Source organism: Peromyscus maniculatus, chromosome 23 (assembly GCF_049852395.1).
Source record: "Peromyscus maniculatus bairdii isolate BWxNUB_F1_BW_parent chromosome 23, HU_Pman_BW_mat_3.1, whole genome shotgun sequence".
Lineage (NCBI taxonomy): Eukaryota > Metazoa > Chordata > Mammalia > Rodentia > Cricetidae > Peromyscus > Peromyscus maniculatus.
This window is the reverse complement of record NC_134874.1, coordinates 3,455,001-3,477,500: the sequence shown is the minus strand read 5'-3', so window position 1 is coordinate 3,477,500 and position 22,500 is coordinate 3,455,001. Positions and strand designations below refer to the sequence as shown.

Below are 22,500 nucleotides of genomic sequence, written 5' to 3'. Positions count from 1 at the left end.
TAAGATGTAATACGAGCCGCAGATTAGACATCACGGGAAACAAGCCACTCAGGCGGGGCTCAGCGGAGGCCATCCCCACCCCCCCTGGGGTCCCCTGAGGTTGATGAAATATCGTCTTACGGCGATCACTAAGGAGACACAGGGATGGCAGGGCACTCCCCTTCTTGGGTCATAGAAATGTCCATGCTGCAGCCTGGGGCCTGGCCTCACGCTCCGCTCCCCTTTACACTGGAGCCGAAACCGACAACGCACGAGCCCTTACGAAGTGTGCTCTGCCCTCGTGTTGGGTGTGACCCCCTCCGATGACGGACCACCCTGACAGCCTGGCTCCCATGCAGTGAAGTTTGCTGTCTCTGCGGTCCCAAAGCCTACTTCCCTCTCTTAGGAGTTGAGGTGGAATAGCTGAGTCTTTGGCTGGCTGTGTCCCTGTCCTGGGGTGGACATCGTGGGGGTCTCCCCTCCACTCTGTTTTCCTATCAGCCCACAGGAGACAGCGTTCAGCTTGAGGAAGCCAAGCTCCCTGGGCGTCACCCTGTCGCTCTTGTGTGTTCCTGGGCCTTCGGGCCCTGAGAGTTCTGAATGCTGACAGCGATATTTTCTCTCTCTTTCAATAGCTGAGAAGCTCAGAGAATAAATCTGGTTCCTCCTTCTCAAGGACAGACTGTGGGCATTTATACAAGGGCCAGAGAAAGACCACAGTAAAAACACCAGATGGGGCTGGGTGTGGTGGCGCACGCCTTTAATCGCAGCATGCTTGGAGGCAGAGGCAGGCAGATCTCTGTGAGTTCGAGGTCAGCCTGGTCTACAGAGTGAGTTCCATGGCAGCCAGAGCTATGTAGAGAGACCCTGTCTCAAAAACAAAACTAAAACAAAAATAAAACAGACGGGGAGCCAGGCGTGGATGCTGGTGATCCCAGGACTGGGGAGGTAGAGGCAGGAGGAGCAGGAGTTCAAGGTCATCTGCAGCAGCCTAGTGAATTTGAGGCAAACCTGGGCTACATGACTTGTCTGAAAAAAATAATATAACAAAATTTAAAAAAAAAAAAACCAGATCCTTAGAGCCATGGTAATTTAGAGACCCAGTGATACTCAGTCATAGAATTTATTCCCTTCTGATTATCATTGTTTAGTAATTTATGCTTAATTAGGATCCATGCTCAGCAAATGGAAACTGCTAGAATTTTACTGTTTTCCTTCTTTAATCACAAACCTGCCATTCTGTGAACTAGGCAGCTGCTCCCCCTCACGGACAAAACAACTGAAGCCCAGAGAGGTTAATAAACACAGACAAGGTCACACAGCCAAAATGCAGTGGAGCAAGGTCCATCTTCCGTCCATTTCAGCTTCAGTAACCCCCCATAAAACTAGCTAGAAAACCAAGTCTACAAAGCGAAGGGGCTAAAAGCAGATGTCTTGATTCAAGCATTTGGGAAGTTTGGGGTGAGTGGGTTCAGGTACAGCTGTAGCCCGGAATTCCAGAACTATCATCCGAACCTTGTGCTTCCATCTCTGTGTATTGCTATTGAGGTGTGTGTTGATTCTTCCAGGAGGCATCCCCAGGGGCCCTGTCTGCCCACATCACAGCGGGAAAGGGCACTTCCTTGCCTTTCTTTGGGTCTGGTCCAGCCTGGGTCCGGTGATGCTCCACAGCGGGGCAGGTTACTGTGATTGGCCAAGCCTGCAGGGGCAGAGCAGAGGAGCGTGGGTAGGAAATGGTAGGCGGGGAGCCGGGCACAGGGCCGGAACCACAGCTGCCCACAGCCAGAAGGGAGCTTGGTCCCTGGGTAGAGGAACATCCTGCCTACGCCTGCTTCATCCGGACAGCAGGACTCTGGAGGTCAGGGCAGCCCAGCTCTGGTGAGGCCGGCTGACGTCCACTTCCTTTGACGTCCACAGTGATGGGTGGGAAAGGGCTCTGCTCCCCCTTCAGAAGATGCAAACCCCATCACACACCCCAACCAGATGGCATCACACACATGAACACCCTAAGAGTACTAATTCCTCCCTGTGCCCCTGGCCCTGCCTGGACAGTGCACAGTTAGGCACAGGATCCCTAATGGAATTTTCCCAGGGGCCTGCCCTGAGAAAATCCCTCCCAGGGTCCTGGGGAAGACACTACATCCAGCTCGGGGTGTGTGTGTGTGTGTGTGTGTGTGTGTGTGTGTGTGTGTGTGTGTGTGTGTAGGGGTGTTATCTGAGGGAAAGGAATCTATATACACCATGCTCTTTTCCTCCGTTACTTTATTTCTCTAAGACAAAATTCTGTCTACACAGCTTCAGCTCCGTCCTCACACTCAGCTCCTCTCTGTGCCTACTGGCCTGCCTGCCATAGTCCTGACAGAGCTCCTGTGCTTTCGACCTCATCTCCGTCCTCTGCTCCTTCATCCTCCATCTTTCCTTCCTTGCTCCTTACCCCTGGCTCTGAGAAACTCTGCTCCTTCTCTTCTCCCCGGCACAGGCAGCTCTGCCTCCAGGAATGCTGCTCCAGTCTTTACTGCACCTGGTTCTGCAAAAAGCCCTATTGTCCTGAGTCAATAGCTCTGCAGTGCTACTAGGCCTGAAGGAAGGGGATGGTCTGAGCTTCATCTGCACAAGAGACAAAGCTAAGCATCTACAGCCCACCTGTCTCCTAGACTCTGCAGGGGTGTTACCTAGTGGATCAGCAGTAGGTCTGAGGAGCTTAACTGTTTGCCAATGGCCTCGTAGTATATGAGCACACAAGAATTTCATAGCAGAAGGCAGCTGATATATTAAAAACTGAACAACACCAAATATTCCTTGATAAATGGCTTCCTCTAGAAAAATGCCTTGCCTTTTCTAGGTATAGCTTTAATATACAGCTGAATCTATATAATATGTTCTTATGGCCCGTTGCTGATCCCCTGGTCCATTGTTAAGTTTAAAATGCAGCTCCTGGACTGAAGAGAGGGCTCACTGCTGGCCTGAGTGTGAATTCCCAGAACCCGCGTGAATGCCTCAGGGGCTGTAATCCCAGTGCACCTGCAGGAGGTAGAGACAGGCAGATCCCCAAACTCCCAGCACAGCTGACCTGCCCAAGAAACAGGAAAAACAGCCAGGGGATTGTCCCGGTGAAAGGTAGGAGCTGACAGTTGAGGTTGTCCTCTGACCCCAACATGTGCACAGTGGTGCACAGACACACATGCACACAAATGTGCTTGTGCAAACATCACACTCATGGAAATAAGACACGATTCTTCAATTGTCCTGGCTCCTTTCCAAATGATGGACAGATCCATAGAGCTAGTGTGACCTTCTGGGACGACGGGCCTATGGAGCGTTTCTAGAAACTTCTATCACATTCTAGTTATCATACCAAGTGCTCGGTGTGTATTCACACATGTGAATATATCCCCGCCATCTGAGGGGCAGGCCTGTGTATGCATTATCCTGTTTTGAAGAGGTTTGGATGGAGGCACCTTAAGTGAAGTGACTTGGCCAGGGTCCCACAGCAGGTAGCAGGTGACATCGGGATCTAAAGCCGTCCCTTAAGAACAACATTCCAACTGCTTTTCTTTTTAGGGTCAGGGAAGGTAAAGTCGGTTTCTGCTTTATATGAGTGTTTTAAGTAAGCCCCCTGATGAGCGTTTTAAGCATCCCCTCCCCCGAAACTTGTATTTTTTTTTTTCACACCCTCCCAAGTTTAGGCCTTCTTTGGGAGAGGGAGCCTTGCTTGGAATCTGTGTGTCTTGCTCATCTCCAGGGCTGTGCATCTGGAGATGGGGTGTTGCCAGGGACCTCGGCCATGTGTGATGGGCAGCACACCTGGGAGGGGGGAGGCAGATTTTGCGGTGTGGGCGGGATGTGAGGCACGAGCCAGGGAGTGAGCGAGCGAGCAAGCGAGCAAGTGAGCCAGCGAGCGAGTGAGGCTCACTTCTCTGGGCGTGGAGGAGGCTGGGGCTGCTCCTCCCAACATCCTCGTCCCGTGGGAAGGGTGGGTTCCAGGGGGGCTGGGGCACTGGTACAGGAGGTAAAGGGGGATGCATGGTAGAAACCTCATCCTCTGCCTAGAACACCTTTCTCTGAGGTGGTGGTGGGGAATTGGCCAGTCCTGGAGTCCTCAGTCAGGGAACCATGCCCAGTGCCTATTTATATCGAGTGGGTAAACCATTAACTGTGGCTCAGGCGACTGAGCCACAGACCTCCATCCTGCAGTCCCAACACCTCTTTAGAGCGGGTGGGTTGGGAGTGGGCAGGGGAAGGATTGCCCAACACTCTGCAGCCTCTGGAGACCACTGCTCTCCAGCTGGCATCCCTCCATACTCCCCAGCCTGGCATCCCTTACCTGTGCATGAGGAGGGACAGGAAAGACTGGAGGAGAGGGTGACAGGTCTGACCTGGGGTCCCATCCCCCAAATACCCTCATCCCACCATGTGCAGACCCTCCACACAATCATGCTTTCCCAGGGCAGGGTGCTGCACACCCACACTAAGGAATCCTCAAAGACCTGTCATGGTCTCCTTGGAGGTCTGTGGCTCACACTGAGGGTCCTCTTGGCACAGGGCCTTCTGTCACTTGCACAAGTGTGTGCAACAGAATTCCACCACTGCCCTGCACACCCTTTGAGTCCCCGGTCCCCCTCTCCCTTAGCCCTGGCAACCTGCCATCTCTTTGCCTCCCCGGTGTGTGCACCTGTTCCAGCACGGCATCGTTGGCATTGTGCAGGGCACAATCTTTGAGCGCGGCCTTCTCCAGCCTGGTAATTGGCGAACAAAGGTGCCTGTTCCTCTGCCAGCACGGTTCTCCCAGGGAGCCAGTACGTACCAGGGAGAAGCGGCCTGTAGAAACTGAGTCAAGGCTAGGGAGCCAGGAATTGCCCATGACCCTGATCCAGATGTTCAGTTGCAGGAGGTCAAGTGAGCAGCTGCCTGGCTGCCCTGCAGCTGGGGTCCCCACCTGAGACAGCCTTGCGCTCCCTAGCCTTGATTCAAATCCTGACCGCCACAGGCTCAGTCTCACTGGGAACACGGGAAGAACGGTGACAGCCACAACGCTCCATTACTTACCAACCCTAGGCTTTTGTGGCCCCAAGCAGATGCCAACAGGAGCTGGAGGGGACTTGGCTGGGCCCAGTGGAGTTTGCAGACCTCACAGGAGTGGTAGCTCTGGGGACTTCTACTCAAGCCTGTGTACTGGGTGCCTCCAACCTGGAGCGGGGGTGGGGGAATGGGGGATGGGGGGGGAGGGCGGGGTTCCCATGTCCACCCTCAAGGCAAGACATTTGTTTTAACACTTTTAAAGGTTTGTAAACACCAAATTAAAAGAGACTACGTGACCTAGACTTTGGCCCGCAACTAGTCTCCCAGGTTTAGCAAATAAAAAAATCAGAATGCACGCCGCGCGCGGGCGGTGGTGGCGCACGCCTTTAATCCCAGCGCTCGGGAGGCAGAGCCAGGCGGATCTCTGTGAGTTCGAGGCCAGCCTGGTCTACAGAGCGAGATCCAGGACAGGCACCAAAACTACACAGAGAAACCCTGTCTCGGGGGGGAAAAAAAACAATCAGAATGCCCAGTTGAACCTGAACTTCAGAGAAGCAGACCAAAGCGATCCATGCAATACTTCCTACAATATCTGAGACGTGCTTTCACATAACGTGATGCCTCTGCATCTGATATCTGCATGGATGGGACCATTGTCCCGACGCCCAGAAATCCCCGCCCCCCCAGCTCTTTACGGAAAAAGCTTTGCTGACCTTGGCCTTTGACGAACAAAGCCCATCAGGAAGGATGGGAGCTGGGGACAGTTCTGGGAGCGGAGCTACCAAAGCAGTAGCGCCTGGCATTAGCGGTGGTAACGGCCTCAGAGTGGTCACCGTTGTGTATGAGCTCCTGCTGTGTGTGCCCATGGGCTCAAGGTCACCAACAGACATCCAACATACTCAGAGTGTGTGCATCACACAGAGCACGGCAGGGTGTACCAGGGACAGAGCATGCTGGGAGGGACAAGACAGCATTATGGGCTAGGTTTTAGCAAGGGGGTTGGAGGATCTTGCAAGGAGCCATGTGAGTGGAGCCCTGGATGAGGGGATCAGGGCAGAGCTCTCTGGTGCGCCCACCTTCACCATGGGAAACCCAAGCTGCGGGGGTCACCCTATGAATGACAGGGTTTGACCTGGGCCCAGTGGCTCCCAAGGGCTCCTTCCTGCTCTATCCCTGTCCCTTGAAGGCCTCTGTTGATTTGGTGCAGCTCCGTGCAGGGTCCCGGGGGAGGCATTCTTCTTGCAGATTCTGGAATTCTTAGCCTAGCTCTGTGAGCTGGGGTAATGGGTCCCCCCTCCAGGTCAAAGGCTTCAATGTAACCCGGGACACGGGGCAGGAGACGGCAATGTGGGAGCCGGTTTGGAACCTGGCTGAGCTCCGGGTGGGCTGTGGGAGGGTGTGGGCATCAGTCGGGGCAACAGGAGGCCCGGGAACACCCCTCCAGCTTGGGAGCCCTGCCTGGCTTCCCAGCCCGCCCTGACTCCCTCTGGAGATCTGTTCTCCTGTGCTGTTTAAATATTTACAGGTGGAAGGAGGGAGGGAGGGCAGGGCTGGTGTCTGAATGGAGGCAGGTGTGGAGGCCTACGTGGAGGGGCAGGGCTGTCACTGCCCCAGGACCAGCTGTGTCCCTGGGCAGCCCTGACTGGAAACTCACTGGCCGTTCACAGAAGGCCTGTGAGCGCCCCCTGTGGAGAGCCCGGGCCTTCTCACCTTCACAGTCCCTTGCAGGTCTTAGCTGGCTTGAGGCTTCAGATCTGTTCACTTCCCAGAGAGTGAGACCCAGCTGGGCAGCTCTACATCCTGGCTGGCTGGTTTGTTTTGAGGTAGGGTCTCTGATCTTCCTGCCTCTTTTCCTGGATGTCTGGATTTCAGAACTGTGTCTCCATGTCCAGTTCAGGGTGGGCTCTTAGACCCTTTGTTTTTCTTTCTTTATTTCTTTTCTCTCTCTCTCTCTCTCTCTCTCTCTCTCTCTCTCTCTCTCTCTCTCTCTCTCTCTCCCCTCTCCCTCTCTCCCTCCCTCCCTCCCTCTTTCCCTCTCCCTCCCTCCCTTCCTTCTTTTCTTTTTTGAGACAGAAAGACAGGGTCTCTCTAAATAGCTCTAGCTATCCTGGAACTCAAGAGATCCACCTGCTTCTGCCTCCTGAGTGCTGGGTTAAAGGCATGTGCCACCATGCCTGATTATTTTTTTAAGTTAACTATTTAGTGTGTGTGTGTATGTTGTCAGCATTTATGTTTGACATGTAAATGCCTGGTCCTATGGAGGCCGGAGATGTACTGGAACTGTAATTACAGAAAATTGTGAGCCACTGTTGTGTGCTGGGAACTGAGCCCAGGTCCTCTAGAAGAGCGGTCAGAAGTCTTAACCACTGAGCCATCTCTCCAACACTCCCCTCCCCCCAACACACACACACACACACACACACACACACACACACACACACACACACACGGGTTCTGAAAGGGCTAATCAGGTTTCAAAAGGAACAAGCTCCACTGTGGGGGAGTGCAGCCAGACTCCAAACACCCGAGTGGCCACTGGAAAATAGAAGCTTAGCTAGCGATCGTATTGACCACCAAGCCCCCCCAAGAGGTCCCCACAGGGTGTTGCTGGCAGGGTCTTCTCTGGACACCTCTCCCTCCTGACCCCCCAGCTCAGTGTCTTTTTTGATCTCTCTGTGGGAGAGACTCCCAGCCTTGGCCTGTGGCCCCTGTTCCATCCCTCACCCTGCCACAGACCCAGGTGAGAATCCTTTCCCATGTCATTCCCGAGTCCTTAGGGGTTTTCAGACAGAGCTGGAAGCAGAGCGACAGGCCTGGGCTTCAGAGAGAGCTGAGTTCGAATCCCTGTGTTTTCCCCAGTCTGTCTGACCCTTGGGAAAGTGCCTCAGCTCTCTGAGCCTGACGTACACGGTTCTCTCTCCCTGTGCTGCTATTGGGAGCTGCCAGAGATGACCACACAGTCAGTGTATAGCCGATTGAAAGTCTTTATTCCTGTCAGCTGGGACTACACTCAGGCATTCAGGACCCAAGTGTAGTGCCAAGTGTCTAGGGTGAGCGGTTTTGTTTGTTTGTTTGTTTAAAGCAAACCCCACATCCTGGTATCTTACTCTGCAGCTGCAGGGGCGAGTTTTGCACAAGCAAGCGGTTTAACAGAAGCTTAGATAAGCTAGCTTGGCCTCGAGTCCCAGAATAGAGTTGGGTAATTTTCCAGGGGGCTTCCCATCAAGATCAAATTCTAGTTAAACCTAAAATGGCCTCAGCAAGAATCCAAGATGGAGGAGCCCCTACACTGTCTTGCCCGGTCACAGTGCTAGGGTGGAGTCCCCCACATGTGATAAGTACATGGTCTATGCCTGAGCCCCACACGTTGGCTCTGTACACATTTAAAGACAATGACGCCCGAATGAGCACCGAGAAAGGCGTTGTCCACAAGCAGCGAGGCCATAGTACATGCTCAGTAAAACCTCTCTCTTCCTTAAAACTGAAATGTGGTCAGTGGCTTATTGTGAGACAAGGACCCTGGGTTGGACTCCTTGGGTGAATTATCTAAAACAGGAAAAAAAACATGCCTCAGTTTCCCCACCAGTAAAGGAAACTGGTTGTACTTGCACACAGTCTCTGGAGCATGCGCAGGTGTGTGTGTGTGTGTGTGTGTGTGTGTGTGTGTGTGTGTGTGTGTGTGTGTGTGTTGAGTCATGACCCCGATCATCATAAATTGCTTGCTGTGTGGCTGGGGATGTAGCTTAGTTGGTAGAGTTGGTGAGCTGGAGACCCTGATTCCATCCATAACACCACGTTCAACCAGGAGGGGGCATTCAGGCCTGTAATCCTAGAACTTGGGAGGTGGAGGCAGGGGAATCTGGAGTTCAAGATCACTCTCAGCTTCTTAGAAAGTTTGAGGCCAGTCTGGGCTACATGACACTCTTCCTCAAAAATAAGTGCCTACTATGTGCTGTGGTGCCCCGACGGCCCTTTCATCCATGTCCCCATGGCAGCAGTGAGGAGTCCCACTTCACAGAAGGCCACCAGCAGATTGGACCCAGCTGAGAGGGACCATCAAGCTCACACAAGGTCTGTGTGGCTCTGGGGTGGCATCTCCATCACCCTGTGTGCTCTAGACCAAAGCTTAGAAAACCCCACAGTCCCTGAGGATCGGGATGTCACCCCAGGGCCACCGCCCCCAACAATCCTGGGCTTCATGAGCCTAAATATTTTTGGGTTTTACATTCCAAGCCACTCCTGAGAGCCTGCCAGGGTAAGAGGGCTTTGGCTTCCAACCCTCCTCGTCAGACTCCTCTGCCCCTCGTCTGTCCAGAGGGCCCCTCTCCCTTAGAGTGGGCACAGCCTCGTGCCTCCTCCACAGGCTTAGGTGACCTTCTGTGGGAGGGAGACTTCACCCTGCCGCTCTTCACCAGCCTTTTTAATTCCCTTTGCTGGCCTCGGGCTGAGCCTGCCATTGACTTCTGTGAAGTCGTTTATTTAGCTGGGCATGGGGGCCAGTACAGGTGGGAGGTTCTCAGGTGCACCCACCCCTGCTGCTACATCCCCTCTGCCCACCCCACCCTCACCCCACCCCATGTGACAGCCCCGGGCTCTGTGCTGTGTAACCCGAGGAAAGGGCTTCAACTCTCTGAGTTTCCCTTCACGGCCATCAACAGACGGCTTTGGACTTGAGACGGTGTGTGTATGTGTGTGTACAGTCCGGTCAGGGTGCCGACAGGAAACAGATAGTTTCCCCCAAACTGCTCTTAGGAAAACAAGTTTAATAAAGAGGTTGTTGACTGGAGGGTAGGATGCCCCGACGTGTCAGGAAGGTGAGCGACAGCGGGGACCAGGAACCAGCACCGCCCTTCGTGATGACCTGGATGGGGAGCAGAAGAAGAGGGATAAGGGGCCAACCATGCAGGGATGGACTCGGACAAGGCTCCTTCCTTCCTGGGGGAGCTTGGACGCTGCCTTCTCTCAGAGCCCCTGCACCTCTTCCCTCTGGAAAAAGGGTGTGGAAACCCATCCCTCGCGGTCTCCCCTTCCTTTCTGGTATTCCAGTGCAGTTTGAGCGTGGGTGAGAACCTGCCCCGGACTGGTGAACATTTCTAACCTGCGTCACGTGGAGTGAATCGGGGGGGGGGGGGGGGGGGGGGGGGGAGCAAGAGTTGAGCTGAGCGTCTGTGGTCCCCAGGGCCTCTTACCTGGCCCAGATCTTTGTGCCCAAAGACCCCAGGATGGCCCCACCTGGCCCCATCCCCACAGCTCCATCTCTCCATGCCTTGCACTCAGATCCGACTGATGAGGCAGAGAGGTCCTTCCCACCTGGCAGTGATTTCAGGGCGGTCTTCTGGTCCCTGTCGTTCCCCATGATGCTCTAGTCTATGCTATGCTCAGCAGTTCTGGATGGATGTGAGTTCAGCACCAAGGAAGAGGCGTGAGCAGAGGTGGGCAGCAGGGAGCGGTCCCTCTGTGGATGCCTCGGGGAAGCTGGGAAGGCCCAAGAGGGACAGCGGTGCCGGATCTTACGCCCCACAGGCATTAGCACTGGGCTACCCTGGGAAGGAGTGGGGCCTGGAAAGGGGAGGCTGCTCAGTGGCTGGGTGGCTCATTGGTTCGGGCAAAGGTACAAAGATGGGAAGGACATGGATCCCTGACGCTGCTGAGGGCGGTGCTTTCATTTGCTTGGGCTACGGTAACAAAAGACCACAGATGGATTGACTTACAAAGCAGAAATGTGCTGCCTGGGAGTTCTGGAGGCTGGGAAGGAAGGGCAGAGTCCAGGCCTCTCTTCTTGGCTTCTAGATGCCGTCTTCCCTCCGAACCATCCATCCGCCGTCCCTATTTCCCTCTTCATATGTGGCCGCTGCTCATATTAGATTAGAGGCCACCCCAATGACCTAATTGTGAAGATTTTCTTTTCAAGTATCATATTCTGAGTTAGTAGGGGTCAGTGTTTTAAAATAACCGGTCTGGGGGAAAGGGGACACAGCCCAGCACAAAGCCAGTCGGGGAGGTGACCTGTCCCAGCAAGAGAATTTTGGGGTGCCAGAGAAATATCGGGGGGAGGGGCGGAAGGAGATGAGCATTGTAGAAAACGGAGTGGGGCAGGTCTGAGGGCGCCCACTACAGAACTTACCAAGGCCGGTTCTTTGCCTGCACCCCCCATTCCTCCACCCCAGCCCCGAGAGAAAGCTGGGGACCTGCCGCACACGCGTCCTGAGGAGGCTCATGGCTTCCTTCGGGGACACAGAGCAGATGGGGGCCTGGTGTCTCCGCACACAGGCAGGCAGCAGAGCGTCTGCGTCAGAGGAGCCCTGGGCATAGGGAGAGGGACGGGGTGGGGGGTGGGGGCGCGAGGCAGATGGCCGCCTCCGAAAAGCAGGAGGACATTGGCAGCAGAACCCGCTCAAGGCACAGCAGCCACTGCCGAGGACTGGAGCCCCACACTGGGGGTTGTTAGCCAGTTAGCAGAGTCCCTCAGCTGTCCCAGGCTAGATCAGCTGGACGGGACTCAGAGGACATCATCAGCCTGGCGGAGCCACACTCAGCGCAGGGTCAGCAAGCTACTGCCCAGCCGCCAGACCCCGCCCTCTGCTGGTTTTCATATCTTATCCGTTTACTTTTCTTACGTTGTTTACCGTGTGCGGGCACGCACGCAGAGGTCAGAGGACAACTTGTGAAAGTCCATCCTCTCCTTCCACCATGGGGGACCCCTGGGATCGAACTCAGAGGGCCAGGCTTGGCAGCAAGCACCTCTCCCCACTCAGGCATCTCTCTGGCTCAGTATTTCATTTTGTCTCTGCTTCAGTCCTTATTATTTCCTTCCCTCTGTTGCCTTGGGTTTATTTCTTCCGGTTTGCCGATTCCTAAGAAGTAAAGGTAAGATGCGGTTGAGGTCTTCCTCCTTCCAACATCGCGGTTTCCTGCTGTACTTTTTCCCTCGTTGATATTCTCCCGTGTCCGGTGGGCCTCACGTCTCATGGGCCTCAGCGCACCCCGTTTGTTCGAATTTCTCTGGAGACGTCCTCTAATGTCTCCTGGGACTTCTTTGGCAGACGGGCTGTTTCGTGTCTGCACATTTGTGGATTGCCCTGTCTGCCCCTCTGCCTTTTGACTTCCCGTTTCCTTCCACAGTGCTCACGAGAGATTTGGCTGGAGGCGTGGCTCAGTGGTAGAGGGCTTGCCTAGCATATGGGGGGGGGGCCTGGGTTCAAATCGCAATGTCACATCTGTAAAGCGGGGTGATTCCGTGGGCCTTGCAGAGGGGTTCGGGCTGAGAACAGCTCCTGGGGAAGCTCGGCTGCTGGAGCTGGTCATGGAGCCGTCATGGTTCACAGGGCCGGCCGCTGACGCCGGTGGATGGGCTGTGGCTGCCATGCTGTCCCTGAGCACTCAGTGATGTGTGGCGATGCTCTGTCCTGTGTGCAGCTCCAGGAAGCAGGCTGCAGGGAGAGGCAGGCCTGCAGAAGCTGCGGGTACCTCAGGCTGGTGTGTGAGGAGCGGAAAGAAAACAGAATGGAGATTCACTGGGTTGGGGGGTCCAGGACTTCCTGTGTGTGTGTGTGTGTGTGTGTGTGTGTGTGTGTGTGTGTGTGTGTGTGTAATATTAGAGGCCCTGTGATGGATTTCTGGGATAGGCCTTTGAATCACCTTTTGACCTCACACTCAAGGTGGGGAAACCGAGGCCCAGAGAGAAAGACTTTGCTTTCATCCCACAATGCCTCTGGGCATGGTGGGGTGCAAGTCCAGGGAAGCCAGAGGGCAGCGTTCAAGCCCCCAGAGGTCACTACTGTTCCTGAGGCCAGCTGTCCATTTCCAAAATGACCTTGCGTGTGTCCTGGAGTCACTCAACAGTGCGTGGCAGGGATCGAGTGCAGTGAAGACAGGCCACAGCCTGTGATGAGGACCCAAGCTGGGATTCCATCTTCGTCTGCTCCCTCCCTCCCTGACTCTCTGGAGCCTCTATTTCTCAAAGCTCACTCACAAAGGCAGGGATTTGAACCCAGGTCTCCAGGATCCCATAATTGACTGTCCCCATGCCCCCCCAATTCCTTTATCTTCGAACTCAGCATGCAGCCAAGGGACCTTTATTGAGCACCTAATATACATTGTGGGTAAGGCAAAGGGCAAGGCAGAGGGACTTGTATTCTGGAGAGGAGATGCGGCTAGGACACCATAGGAATCAGAGCAGGTGAGTCCTTCGAAGGATCCGTCTTGGAGGTGGGACAAGAACAGTTGGGGGAACTGTGGGCAGGGGAGGCCGTTCTGTGTGACGAAGAGGTGATAAACCTCCCTGCCAATGAAGTGAAATGGGCAGCGTGTAGCTGTCAGCCACAGATCTGCCTGGGACCAAGAGGCCGTGGAAGGAAAAGGGGCGGGGGGCTACCCACACACCCCAGACAGCCTGCGGGGGCACTCTGGGGGTACAGCACAGGCCCTGGGGTGCAGCACCCAGTCCGATCAGTCTCTCCCACCCCTGTGTGTCCTGCAGGTGAAGCAGATCATGGAGGAGGCCGTTACCCGAAAGTTTGTCCACGAGGACAGCAGCCACATCATCTCCTTCTGTGGTGAGTGGCGGCCTCCGTGGCGGAGGAGGCCGTGGGGAGCAGCTTCCTGGCTGGGCTGCAGCGGGCGGGGGAGGCTCACCTGTGAGCCAGCTCTTGTGTGCGTCATGTTGAGCTTTGTGACTCTGAAGTTATTTTGGGATCCCAAAGACACTCTGCAGGAGGAAGTGGATTTGGAAATGCAGAATTGTGGGAGAAAGGGTAGAGGACGCCTCCTGTGTCCCTGTGGTGGGCTCAGCAGGGCTTGCTCCGGACTGACTCATCCCCTTAGAGACACAAGGGCTGGCCTCAGTCATCTCTGCCTCTGCCTTGCAGTGTGGCTGGGCCAAGGATGGAGCAAATGGGGACTGTTTCAAAGGGGTGATGCGGGCTGGGGATGCAGCTCAGCTGGTAGAGTACTTGGCTCAAATGCACAAAGCCCTGGGTACCATCCCCAGCAACACATAAAGCCAGCATAGTGGCACACACCTCTCACCCCAGCACTCCAGTGGTAGACGAAGGAGGATCAGAAGTTTAAGGGCATCCTCAGCTACAGCCAGCCTGGGCTACAGAAGACCCTGTAATAAATAATTGGGTATGGGGGGTAAGCAGCCACGGAGGTATCTTAAGACTCACCTTCTAGGCTCAGAGTCTGAAGTGTGACTCAGACCCTTCTGTAAGCCATCCCCCGCACAGGATGAGCCAGGTTCTCTGTGCCTGAGGTCACCTCCAGCTCATGGTAGGGTGGCTGTTTGGAAGCGAGAACTCCTGTCTTTCTCCTTGGAACTTTAGTAAGTGGGATGTCTTACTGGAAGCACACAGTGGGGTCCCCTCCTAGGATCATGGCCTTGTTAAGATACCTGAGCAAAGATATGTAGCCATCCTGCCCACTTCCATCCGTATTGCTTGGGGGGTACCACCCGTGGGACTGACAACATGTGGTGCACGCTGACATTCAGAACCTCACCACTTTGTAGCAGGCAGAAGACCTGAGTTCAAATCCCACCCCTGCCACTTCCTGTTGAGTGCATGTCCTGGTTTGCTTTATATGGCTGTGATAAACACCAGGATCAAACGCAGCCTGGGGGAGGGTGTATTTCAGCTTACACTTCTAGGTCACAATCCATCACAGAGGAAAGTCAGGACAGGAACCTGGAGGCAGGAGCTGATGCAGAGGCCATGGAGGGGTGCTGCTTACTGGCTTGTTCCTCATGGCCTGCTCAGCCTGTTTTCTTTTAGAACCCAGGACTATCAGCCCAGGTAGAACCAACTTATAGTAGGCTGGGCCCTCCCACACCTATAAATTAATCAAGAAAATACTGTATGGACTTCCCTGTAGGCCAATCTGATGGAGGCATTTTCTCAATTGAGCTTTTTCTTCCAAGAGGACTCTAGCCTGTGTCAAGTTGACAACCATCAACCCAAAGAGTGACCTTGGGCAATATCTCCTATTTATTTATCTTCCTTGGAGTGTGTGTGTGGTGTAGACACCTGTTCACATGTGTTCATGTGTGTGAGCCAGGAATCGACATGGGAGTGTCTTCCTTAGCTGCTTTCCACCCGATGGCTTTTGAGACAGGGTCTCTGGCTGAGCCCAAACCTCATGGTTTGGGATCAACTGTCAGGCTAGCAAGGACCTCATGTGGAAAGTAGAGTGTGTCAATTTAAACATATGCACACACTTGTATATATGTAGATTGGAAAACTTTATTTACATAAAAGTATTTTGTAGTTTATATGCTAATGACAGCCTTTAATTTTTTTTTATTCTGGATGTTTCTATCTGAGGACAAAATGACATGTTAAGACTTGAGAGCCAGCTGTCAGTTAAGCTACAGAGGAAGAGAGATGCAGCTAAAGAATCTCGTGACCAGCCAGGCCTGGTGCTACAGGTCTGTCACCTCAGCACTCAGGAGGCTGCGGTGAAGAGGGTCCAAAAGCTCAAGGCCAGTCTGGGCCACTTAGACCCTGTGTCTTGCTTTTCTTATGACGTGACAAAATACCATGACCAAGGCAACTCAGGGAAGAAATCGCTTAAGCAGGGACTTAACAGTTCAGAGGGTGAGTCCATAACCATCGTGGTGGGGAGCATGGCAGCGGGCAGGCGTGGCTCTGGAGCAGCAGCTGAGAGCTCACATCGGTCTGATCCACAACTACAAGGTAGAGAGAGAGCGGAATGGGAAGGCCGTGGGCCTTTGAAACCTCGAGGATTGCCCTGAATGTCACACCTCCTCCCACAAGGCCACACCTCCCAATCCTTCCCAAATTGTTCCACCAACTGGGGACCAAATATTCAACCCTATGGGCCTATAAGGGCCATTCTCACACAAACCACCCCGCTCTGTCTCAAAATGGAATTGGAAAGGGCTGGAGGTGCAGCCCTCTGGTAGGGCACTTGCCTGGCACGCAGCAGACCCTGGCTCCATCCCCAGCCCCTTGTACCCAATCCCAGCATTCAGGAGACAGGGACAGAAGCAGCAGATCCCTGTGAGATTAAGGCCAGCCTGGTCTGCATAAAGAGTTTCCAGCCAGCTATCTCTACCTAGTGAGACCTTGGCTTAAAAATAATAATAAGAAGAATTATCTATCAGACCCAAGTCTTTTGGGGAGAGGGAGAGGGAGAAATTGAAAGGCATTAAATATGGTGTCAAGAACTCTAGGAGTATTTTTAAATTCTCTATCCCTTGAGGGCCATTGTCAGAAAGACCTGAGCAGGCACAGGCAAAGCCTGATCAGCCAATCCGAGAGGACCCCACGGGTCAGCTAAAAGCGGGATTTTATGGAAGCCCCAGGGAGCCCTGCCCAGAATGCCCCTCTGCATGGGCAGATCATGCGTTGTCAGGCATTCCTTCCAAATGAAGTAAGTGCCTGCGATGTGAAATGAAGGAATCCGGTGACGAAAACAAGCACCACGTTAGCCAAGTGCCCGGTGTCTCTGCGCACGCTCACGCTTTGCCGAGCGCCGGCTGGCTCACTGGTTCAGGGTGTGCTCACCAGAGTTCTCACCGCACGCTTTTGTTACAAGTCCAGGGCAAGGTCGGTCCTAACAGTTGCTTACCAGCCGGCAGGCCCTTGATGGGGGGGGGGCGGTCTCACTGTATACTCACTTTCCAGTGAGCGTTGAGTGTGCACCTAATGCATACCAGTGGGAAATAGAAAGAAGGTTGAAGGTTCCCAGAAACGCCAGGAGTAGGTCAGGGGCCACCAGAATGGCCTGCACAGAGCCATTTCCCCCGAAGAGCTCACCTAAGTCCAGCGCGGGGCAGCCATTGGCCTGAGCTCCCACAGCAGGTTAACAGTGGAGCCCAGAGTACAGTCCAGGTGTCCTGTCCTGAAGGAGAGCCAGGCAGAGCGCCAGGGAAAACGGAAGCGGGAGGCCAAGGCCAGCGCTGCTCCTTTTCAACTGCCTTTGTGCAAGCGTGAGTGACGTGCACACACCTTGACCTCGGGCTTGGGTTCGAATCCTGTCCCCGTACTTTGTCCTTGATTCGCTTTGCCTCTCTCAGCCAGTGTCTGCACTTGAAAAGTAGAAGTGGTTTTTCTAATTGGCCGTGAGAGAAATTCAACAAGTTGTATGAGTTAACTATGATGTGGTCACGGTGACGACATTGACGGGAATGAGGGTGGTGATGGTGGTGGTGGTGATAGTGATGGATGAAGATGGTGATGATAGTGATGGATGGTAGTGGTGGATGATGATGGTGGTGATGGTGGTGATGGTGGTGATGATGGTGATGGTGGTGGTGGTGATAGTGATGGATGGTGGTGATGGATGATGATGGTGATGATAGTGATGGATGGTGGTGTTGATGGTGATGATGATGGTGATGGTGGTGATGGTGGTAATTGTTGTCATATGGTGTCTATTGTTGTGATTAAGCACCATAGCCAAAAGCAACTTTGGAAGTTTTGCTTACACTTCCAGGTAACGCTCCATCACTGAGGGAAGTCCGGGCAGGAACCCGGAGGCAGGAGCTGATGCAGAGGCCATGGAGGGGTGCTGCTTACTGGCTTGCTCCCCCTGGCTTGCTCAGCCTGCTTTCTTATAGAACCCAGGACCTCCAACCCAGGGATGGCCCCACCCACCATGGGTTGGGCCCTCCCCCATCAGTCACTAATTGAGAAAATGTCCTACAGGCTTGTCTACAGCCTGATCTTATGGAGGCGTTTTCTCGATTGAAGCTCCCTCCTCTCCAGTGACTCCAGCTTGTGTCAAGTTGACATAAAATCTAGCCAGGATAATGGTGATAAATAACAATGGTGATGACAATAGTGATGATGATGGTGGTGAGGATGATGATTATAACTATGATGTCCATGATGGGGATGCGTTTCTTTAACTCAGGTGAGGTTCATTGATTGTGACGGACCACTTTTACACCCAGGGTAACCCTTGAGTATGGAGAAGTGAGAAATATTAGATAGAGAGACCTAGACAACAAGAGGGAAGACAGAGACACAGGATACCCTCGGGAGGGCCTGGGTCAAAAACCAGCGGCCCAGAACTTTATTCAAAAGGACTTTTCATAACAATGCCAAGGGGCGAGGCAAAAGACCTCCCCATTTGCTAGAGACGACCAAGTGTAGACCCTTCCAAACACCTGGTACCCAGGCCCGTGGTCCAGTCATCCTCTGATGCAGCCCTGCTGGGTACAGCCATTAGGAAACCTTGGTGGGCTTCCTTCTCGGCAGCAATGGCAGCTAGACTCATACAGAGCTCTCCGTGTGGGCTCTAAGAATGTCCTCTGCACTGTGTCATACGTCCTGGCAGCATCCTGATAGACCACTGCTCCTCACACCCTCCCTTTTAAGGGGAGGCAAAGGCAGAAAGAGAGGAAGTCATTCCCCACAGTCACACAGCAGGCTGCTGGCTGACAGGATGTGGGCAGAGATGGCCGGCCGACCTTGGCCCTAACCTTCGTCAACCACGAATATCCCCTGACTTCTTCGGCGCACCTGACAAGTGGGCACGGATGCATTTCCTCTGTGGTGTTAAGTCGCTCATGGTGCTGGGGAGCGTGGACCAGAGACAAGACAGAGCTGCTGACCACGGTGTCCCCCACAGCGGCAGTGGAGGCCTGTGTGCTGCACGGGCTGAGGCGGAGGGCTGCCGGCTTCCTGCGGAGCAACAAGATCGCGGCGCTCTTCATGAAGGTGGGCAAAGGCTTCCCTCCAGCCGAGGAGCTGAGCCGCAAGGTGCAGGATCTGGAGCAACTCATCGAGAGCGCGTGAGTGTGGCGTGGGGGGGGGGGGCAGCCATGGGGGTAGCCCTGGAGGGCAGTGAGCATTGCCCCTCAGCTTGGTGAGAGCCCACACTTCCTGTCTGTCTGTCTGTCTGTCTGTCTGTCTGTCTCTCTGCTTTCTTTTCTGATCCTCAGACCCACCAGTCTTTCCCACCCCAGGGCCTTGGCATATGCTCGACCTCTTTAGTCTGAGCTGATCCTGTGACCGGTTCTTGTCACTCGGATCCAGCTCTGGAAACCCCATCCACTTTCATCTTCTCTGTCCCATCGCCCTGTTTATTCCACTCACGATTGTCTTTCTGTCTGTAATTACTCACTGTTCACTGTTGTCTAGTGACCTGAGGATATGAGAACAGGCCACCACATCTATGTCCCCAGCTCCTGGCCCATCCCACAAGATGACTGTTGAGAGATTTTAGTGCCAACTGGGAACCATGCCCTGTTTTGTGTGTGTGTTGGGGGGTGTGTGTGTAGGACCATGGACATGTTCTCATGAATGTGGGCATGTGTGTGTGTCCATGGGTGGAGACCAGAGGATGACATAAATGTCCTCCCTAACCACTCTCCACCTTGTCCACTGAGGCAAGGTCTCACACTTGAACTCAGAGCCAGATCTGCTGGACCATGGAGCAGTGGGATGGTGGTGGGGTGAGGCCATGGGACCCTCAGGGCCACAGTACACAGCTACCTTCCCAAGGGCCGTGGGGTGTCTTTGAAGGAGCCATAGATCTAAGCCTCCGTGGCCAACATTCCTTTCTAGGAGGGGGTGGGAGGGGAAAGAGAGGGAAGGAGAAGAGGAGACCACAGGGGAGGAGGGAGGACGGAGGTTGGCATCTGGCCTCCCTGAGAGCAGAGCTGGCAGTGTTCTGCTCAACCTTGGCCACTCTCTGCCTGATGTTTTCACTCTCCCCCATCCCTACCCTCACCCCCACCTCTACCATCACCCCCAAATCTATCCTCACCCTTCACCCCCACCATCAGCCCTACCCTCACCCTACATCTCTACCCTCATCCCGCACCCTTACCATCCTCCCCACCCTCTACCCCCACCCCCACAATCACCATCACCCCCACCCTCTACCCCCACCCCCACCCTCACCCCCAACCTCACCCTTACCCTCACCCCACCCTCTACCCCCACCCCCACTGTCACCTCCACCCCCACCCCCACCCTCACCCTCCACCTCCACACTCACCCCCAACCTCACCCTCACCCCCACCCCCACCCTCTACCTGTGGTGATATATCATGCACCCTAATAAATTTGCCTGAGGATCCGAGGACAGGTCCAGGCAGTTGGTGGCACTTGGGATCCTTTGCTTGGGAAGCACACGCACCTTTAATCCCAGGAAGTAATATGGCAGGACAGAGAAAGGTACAGAAGGCGTGAGGAAACAGGAACTCTCTCTATATATAGGCTGAGGATTTCGTAGAGGTAAGAAGTAGTGGCTGGCTGTTCTGCTTCTGATCCTCAGGCAAGTTCATTAGGGTACACAGCATATCCCCACATCTACCCGGAGCGAGGAGGTTCTGTGGATTCCCTCTCTCCTGAGTGTCTTCTCTCCTCCCGCTGGTCTCAAAGGCGAAACCAGATCCAGGGCCTGCAGGAGAATGTGCGGAAGCTGCCGAAGCTGCCCAACCTCTCTCCGCTGGCCATCAAGCACCTGTGGATCCGCACCGCCCTGTTTGAGAGGGTCCTGGACAAAATAGTCCACTATCTGGTGGAGAACAGCAGGTAAGAGACGCCGGCCCTGCTCTGTCGCCACCTGATGGCCGTTCTGGGAACTGCGTCCTCGAGAATAAACACGGCTTTTCTGAAGTTTGAGAAAAACCCGCTTAACTGGATGTTTGACCTTGAAGTAGCGCAGCTTGAAAGCTGCGGAGGATTCAGGTGTTGAATAGCCACGTGCAAACAGGGGCTTTGCATTTAGGGCAAGATGGAGGGGTCGTGGATTCCATCCCTTTGTGGTTTCCTCCACTTGGTTGCTGACGGCAGGACACTCTACCTCTCTGTGCCTTAATGGTCTCTCCGGCTAAGAAGCATGGAGTGGTTTACAGAGAAGATGTAGAAATGAATTTAGTGAATGTAGAAATGAATCTAGTGGGCCACAGTATCTCAAAAATACACAATGACTCTAGACATGTCCTCCCCTGGCTCAGATTAATGTAGTGGAAAGGTTCTCCGGCGTGGGACGTCTTCCTCAGCACCCATCCTGAGATAACAATAGTTACATATGGTTGTGAGCCACCCTGCGGGTGCTGGTAATCAAACCCGGGGCCTCTGCAAGAGCAGTGAGCACTGAACTGTGGAGCCATCCCTCCAGCGGCATCTAAGTTTCAGTTTCATAGCCCCTTTTTAACATTTATGTGTTAGGTGAGTTTTCAAGGAACCGGAAGTCATTCCACTGTTTATTCTCTCAGAGAGGTGCATCCCCTTCAGCACAGACACTGTATTGATGGCATCACACATGTATCAGGGTCAGATTTCAGAGCTTTGGGGCTTGGTGTTGGTTGACACTTGTTTTGACGATCAGGGCAGGACAGCCTGTTAGCACAGCCTTTGAGTCTGCACCCGCTAGGCTGTGTTGTGTTGCCTTGGTAACAAAGGGACAGCATCACCGGAGAGCCTGACTCCTTTGTTCTCCTTAAGTCTTCAGGGCTGTGTAGTGAGCAGGAGCCCATGAGCTCCGGGCCAGTTGCTGTCCCCTTTGCAGCTGAGGCTCCGAGCTGGGCTCCTGGGGTGTGGAACCCAGTCCACCCACGTGCGCCCTCTGCTGGCCCCCATGCAGACCCGCTTGTCCTTCCCTCCCCCTAGTAAATACTATGAGAAGGAGGCTCTCCTGATGGACCCTGTGGACGGCCCCATCCTTGCCTCTTTGTTGGGTGAGTCGGCTCTCTGCTGCATCTGGTCCTTTGCTCTTGGGGCTCAGGGGCCTGTCTCCTGCTCCGGTGTCTTCGTACTGGACTCTGGGGCATGCTCACTGCCTGGGAGGAAAGGGAATGGGCCGAGGCAGTTGGGTGGGAGCACTTTTGGGGACTCCCAGGTTCCCAGCCCTGTGTGCTCCACAGTGGGGCCCTGTGCCCTGGAGTATACCAAGATGAAGACGGCTGACCACTTCTGGACCGACCCCTCAGCCGATGAACTGGTCCAGAGACACCGAATCCACAGCTCACATCTGAGACAGGACTCGCCCACCAAGCGGCCGGCACTCTGCGTGAGATGAGTGGGCAGTGGGAGGGCCTTGGACAGGGCCTGGACGTGGCCTGGGGGCAGGGAACAGGGTGGGAGTCCTGAAGGTCACTCACAGGCTCTTGCCTCTCCCTCCTCTCCTGATACCCAGATCCAGAAGAGGCATTCCAGTGGCAGCATGGACGACCGACCATCCATCTCCGCCCGGGACTACGTAGAGTCCCTGCATCAGAACTCGAGGGCCACCCTGCTCTACGGCAAGAACAATGTCCTGGTTCAGCCAGTGAGTTTGGGGTGGGCCTAGATCGTACTCTGAGGGTTTGGCTACAGGTTATAGGGTCAGGGGAGGTCCCTCTAACTCCAGGTTGCTTATTCATTTACCAACAACTCCATCCATACATCCATTCATCTACCAATATAACCATCTGCTCATCTAACCTCCGTTTGTTATTATTATTATTACCCAGCAATATCTTCATCCATCCATCTACCCATCCATCCATCCACTCATCCATCCACTCATCCATCCATCCATCCA

At 54.2% G+C, this 22,500-nt stretch overlaps 1 protein-coding gene and 1 long non-coding RNA gene across 3 annotated transcripts in view; one reads left to right on the top strand and one right to left on the bottom strand.

Annotated features, from left to right (window-relative positions):
* Sgsm1 (small G protein signaling modulator 1) overlaps window positions 1-22,500 on the top strand; it is a 73,833-nt gene that overhangs the window by 7,000 nt on the left and 44,333 nt on the right. For both annotated transcript variants that reach the window (XM_076561187.1, XM_042267636.2), the window contains exons 3-8: window positions 13,478-13,553; window positions 18,595-18,757; window positions 20,355-20,507; window positions 21,588-21,655; window positions 21,842-21,987; window positions 22,114-22,245. In XM_076561187.1, coding sequence (XP_076417302.1) covers window positions 13,478-13,553; window positions 18,595-18,757; window positions 20,355-20,507; window positions 21,588-21,655; window positions 21,842-21,987; window positions 22,114-22,245 — 738 coding nt within the window. The remainder of the gene's footprint in view (window positions 1-13,477; window positions 13,554-18,594; window positions 18,758-20,354; window positions 20,508-21,587; window positions 21,656-21,841; window positions 21,988-22,113; window positions 22,246-22,500) is intronic.
* LOC143270476 (uncharacterized) lies at window positions 1,084-6,522 on the bottom strand. The gene is made up of 3 exons (XR_013047655.1): window positions 5,712-6,522; window positions 5,026-5,166; window positions 1,084-1,678 (listed from the first exon to the last, which is right to left on the bottom strand). It is a non-coding gene; the product is annotated as an uncharacterized LOC143270476 (long non-coding RNA).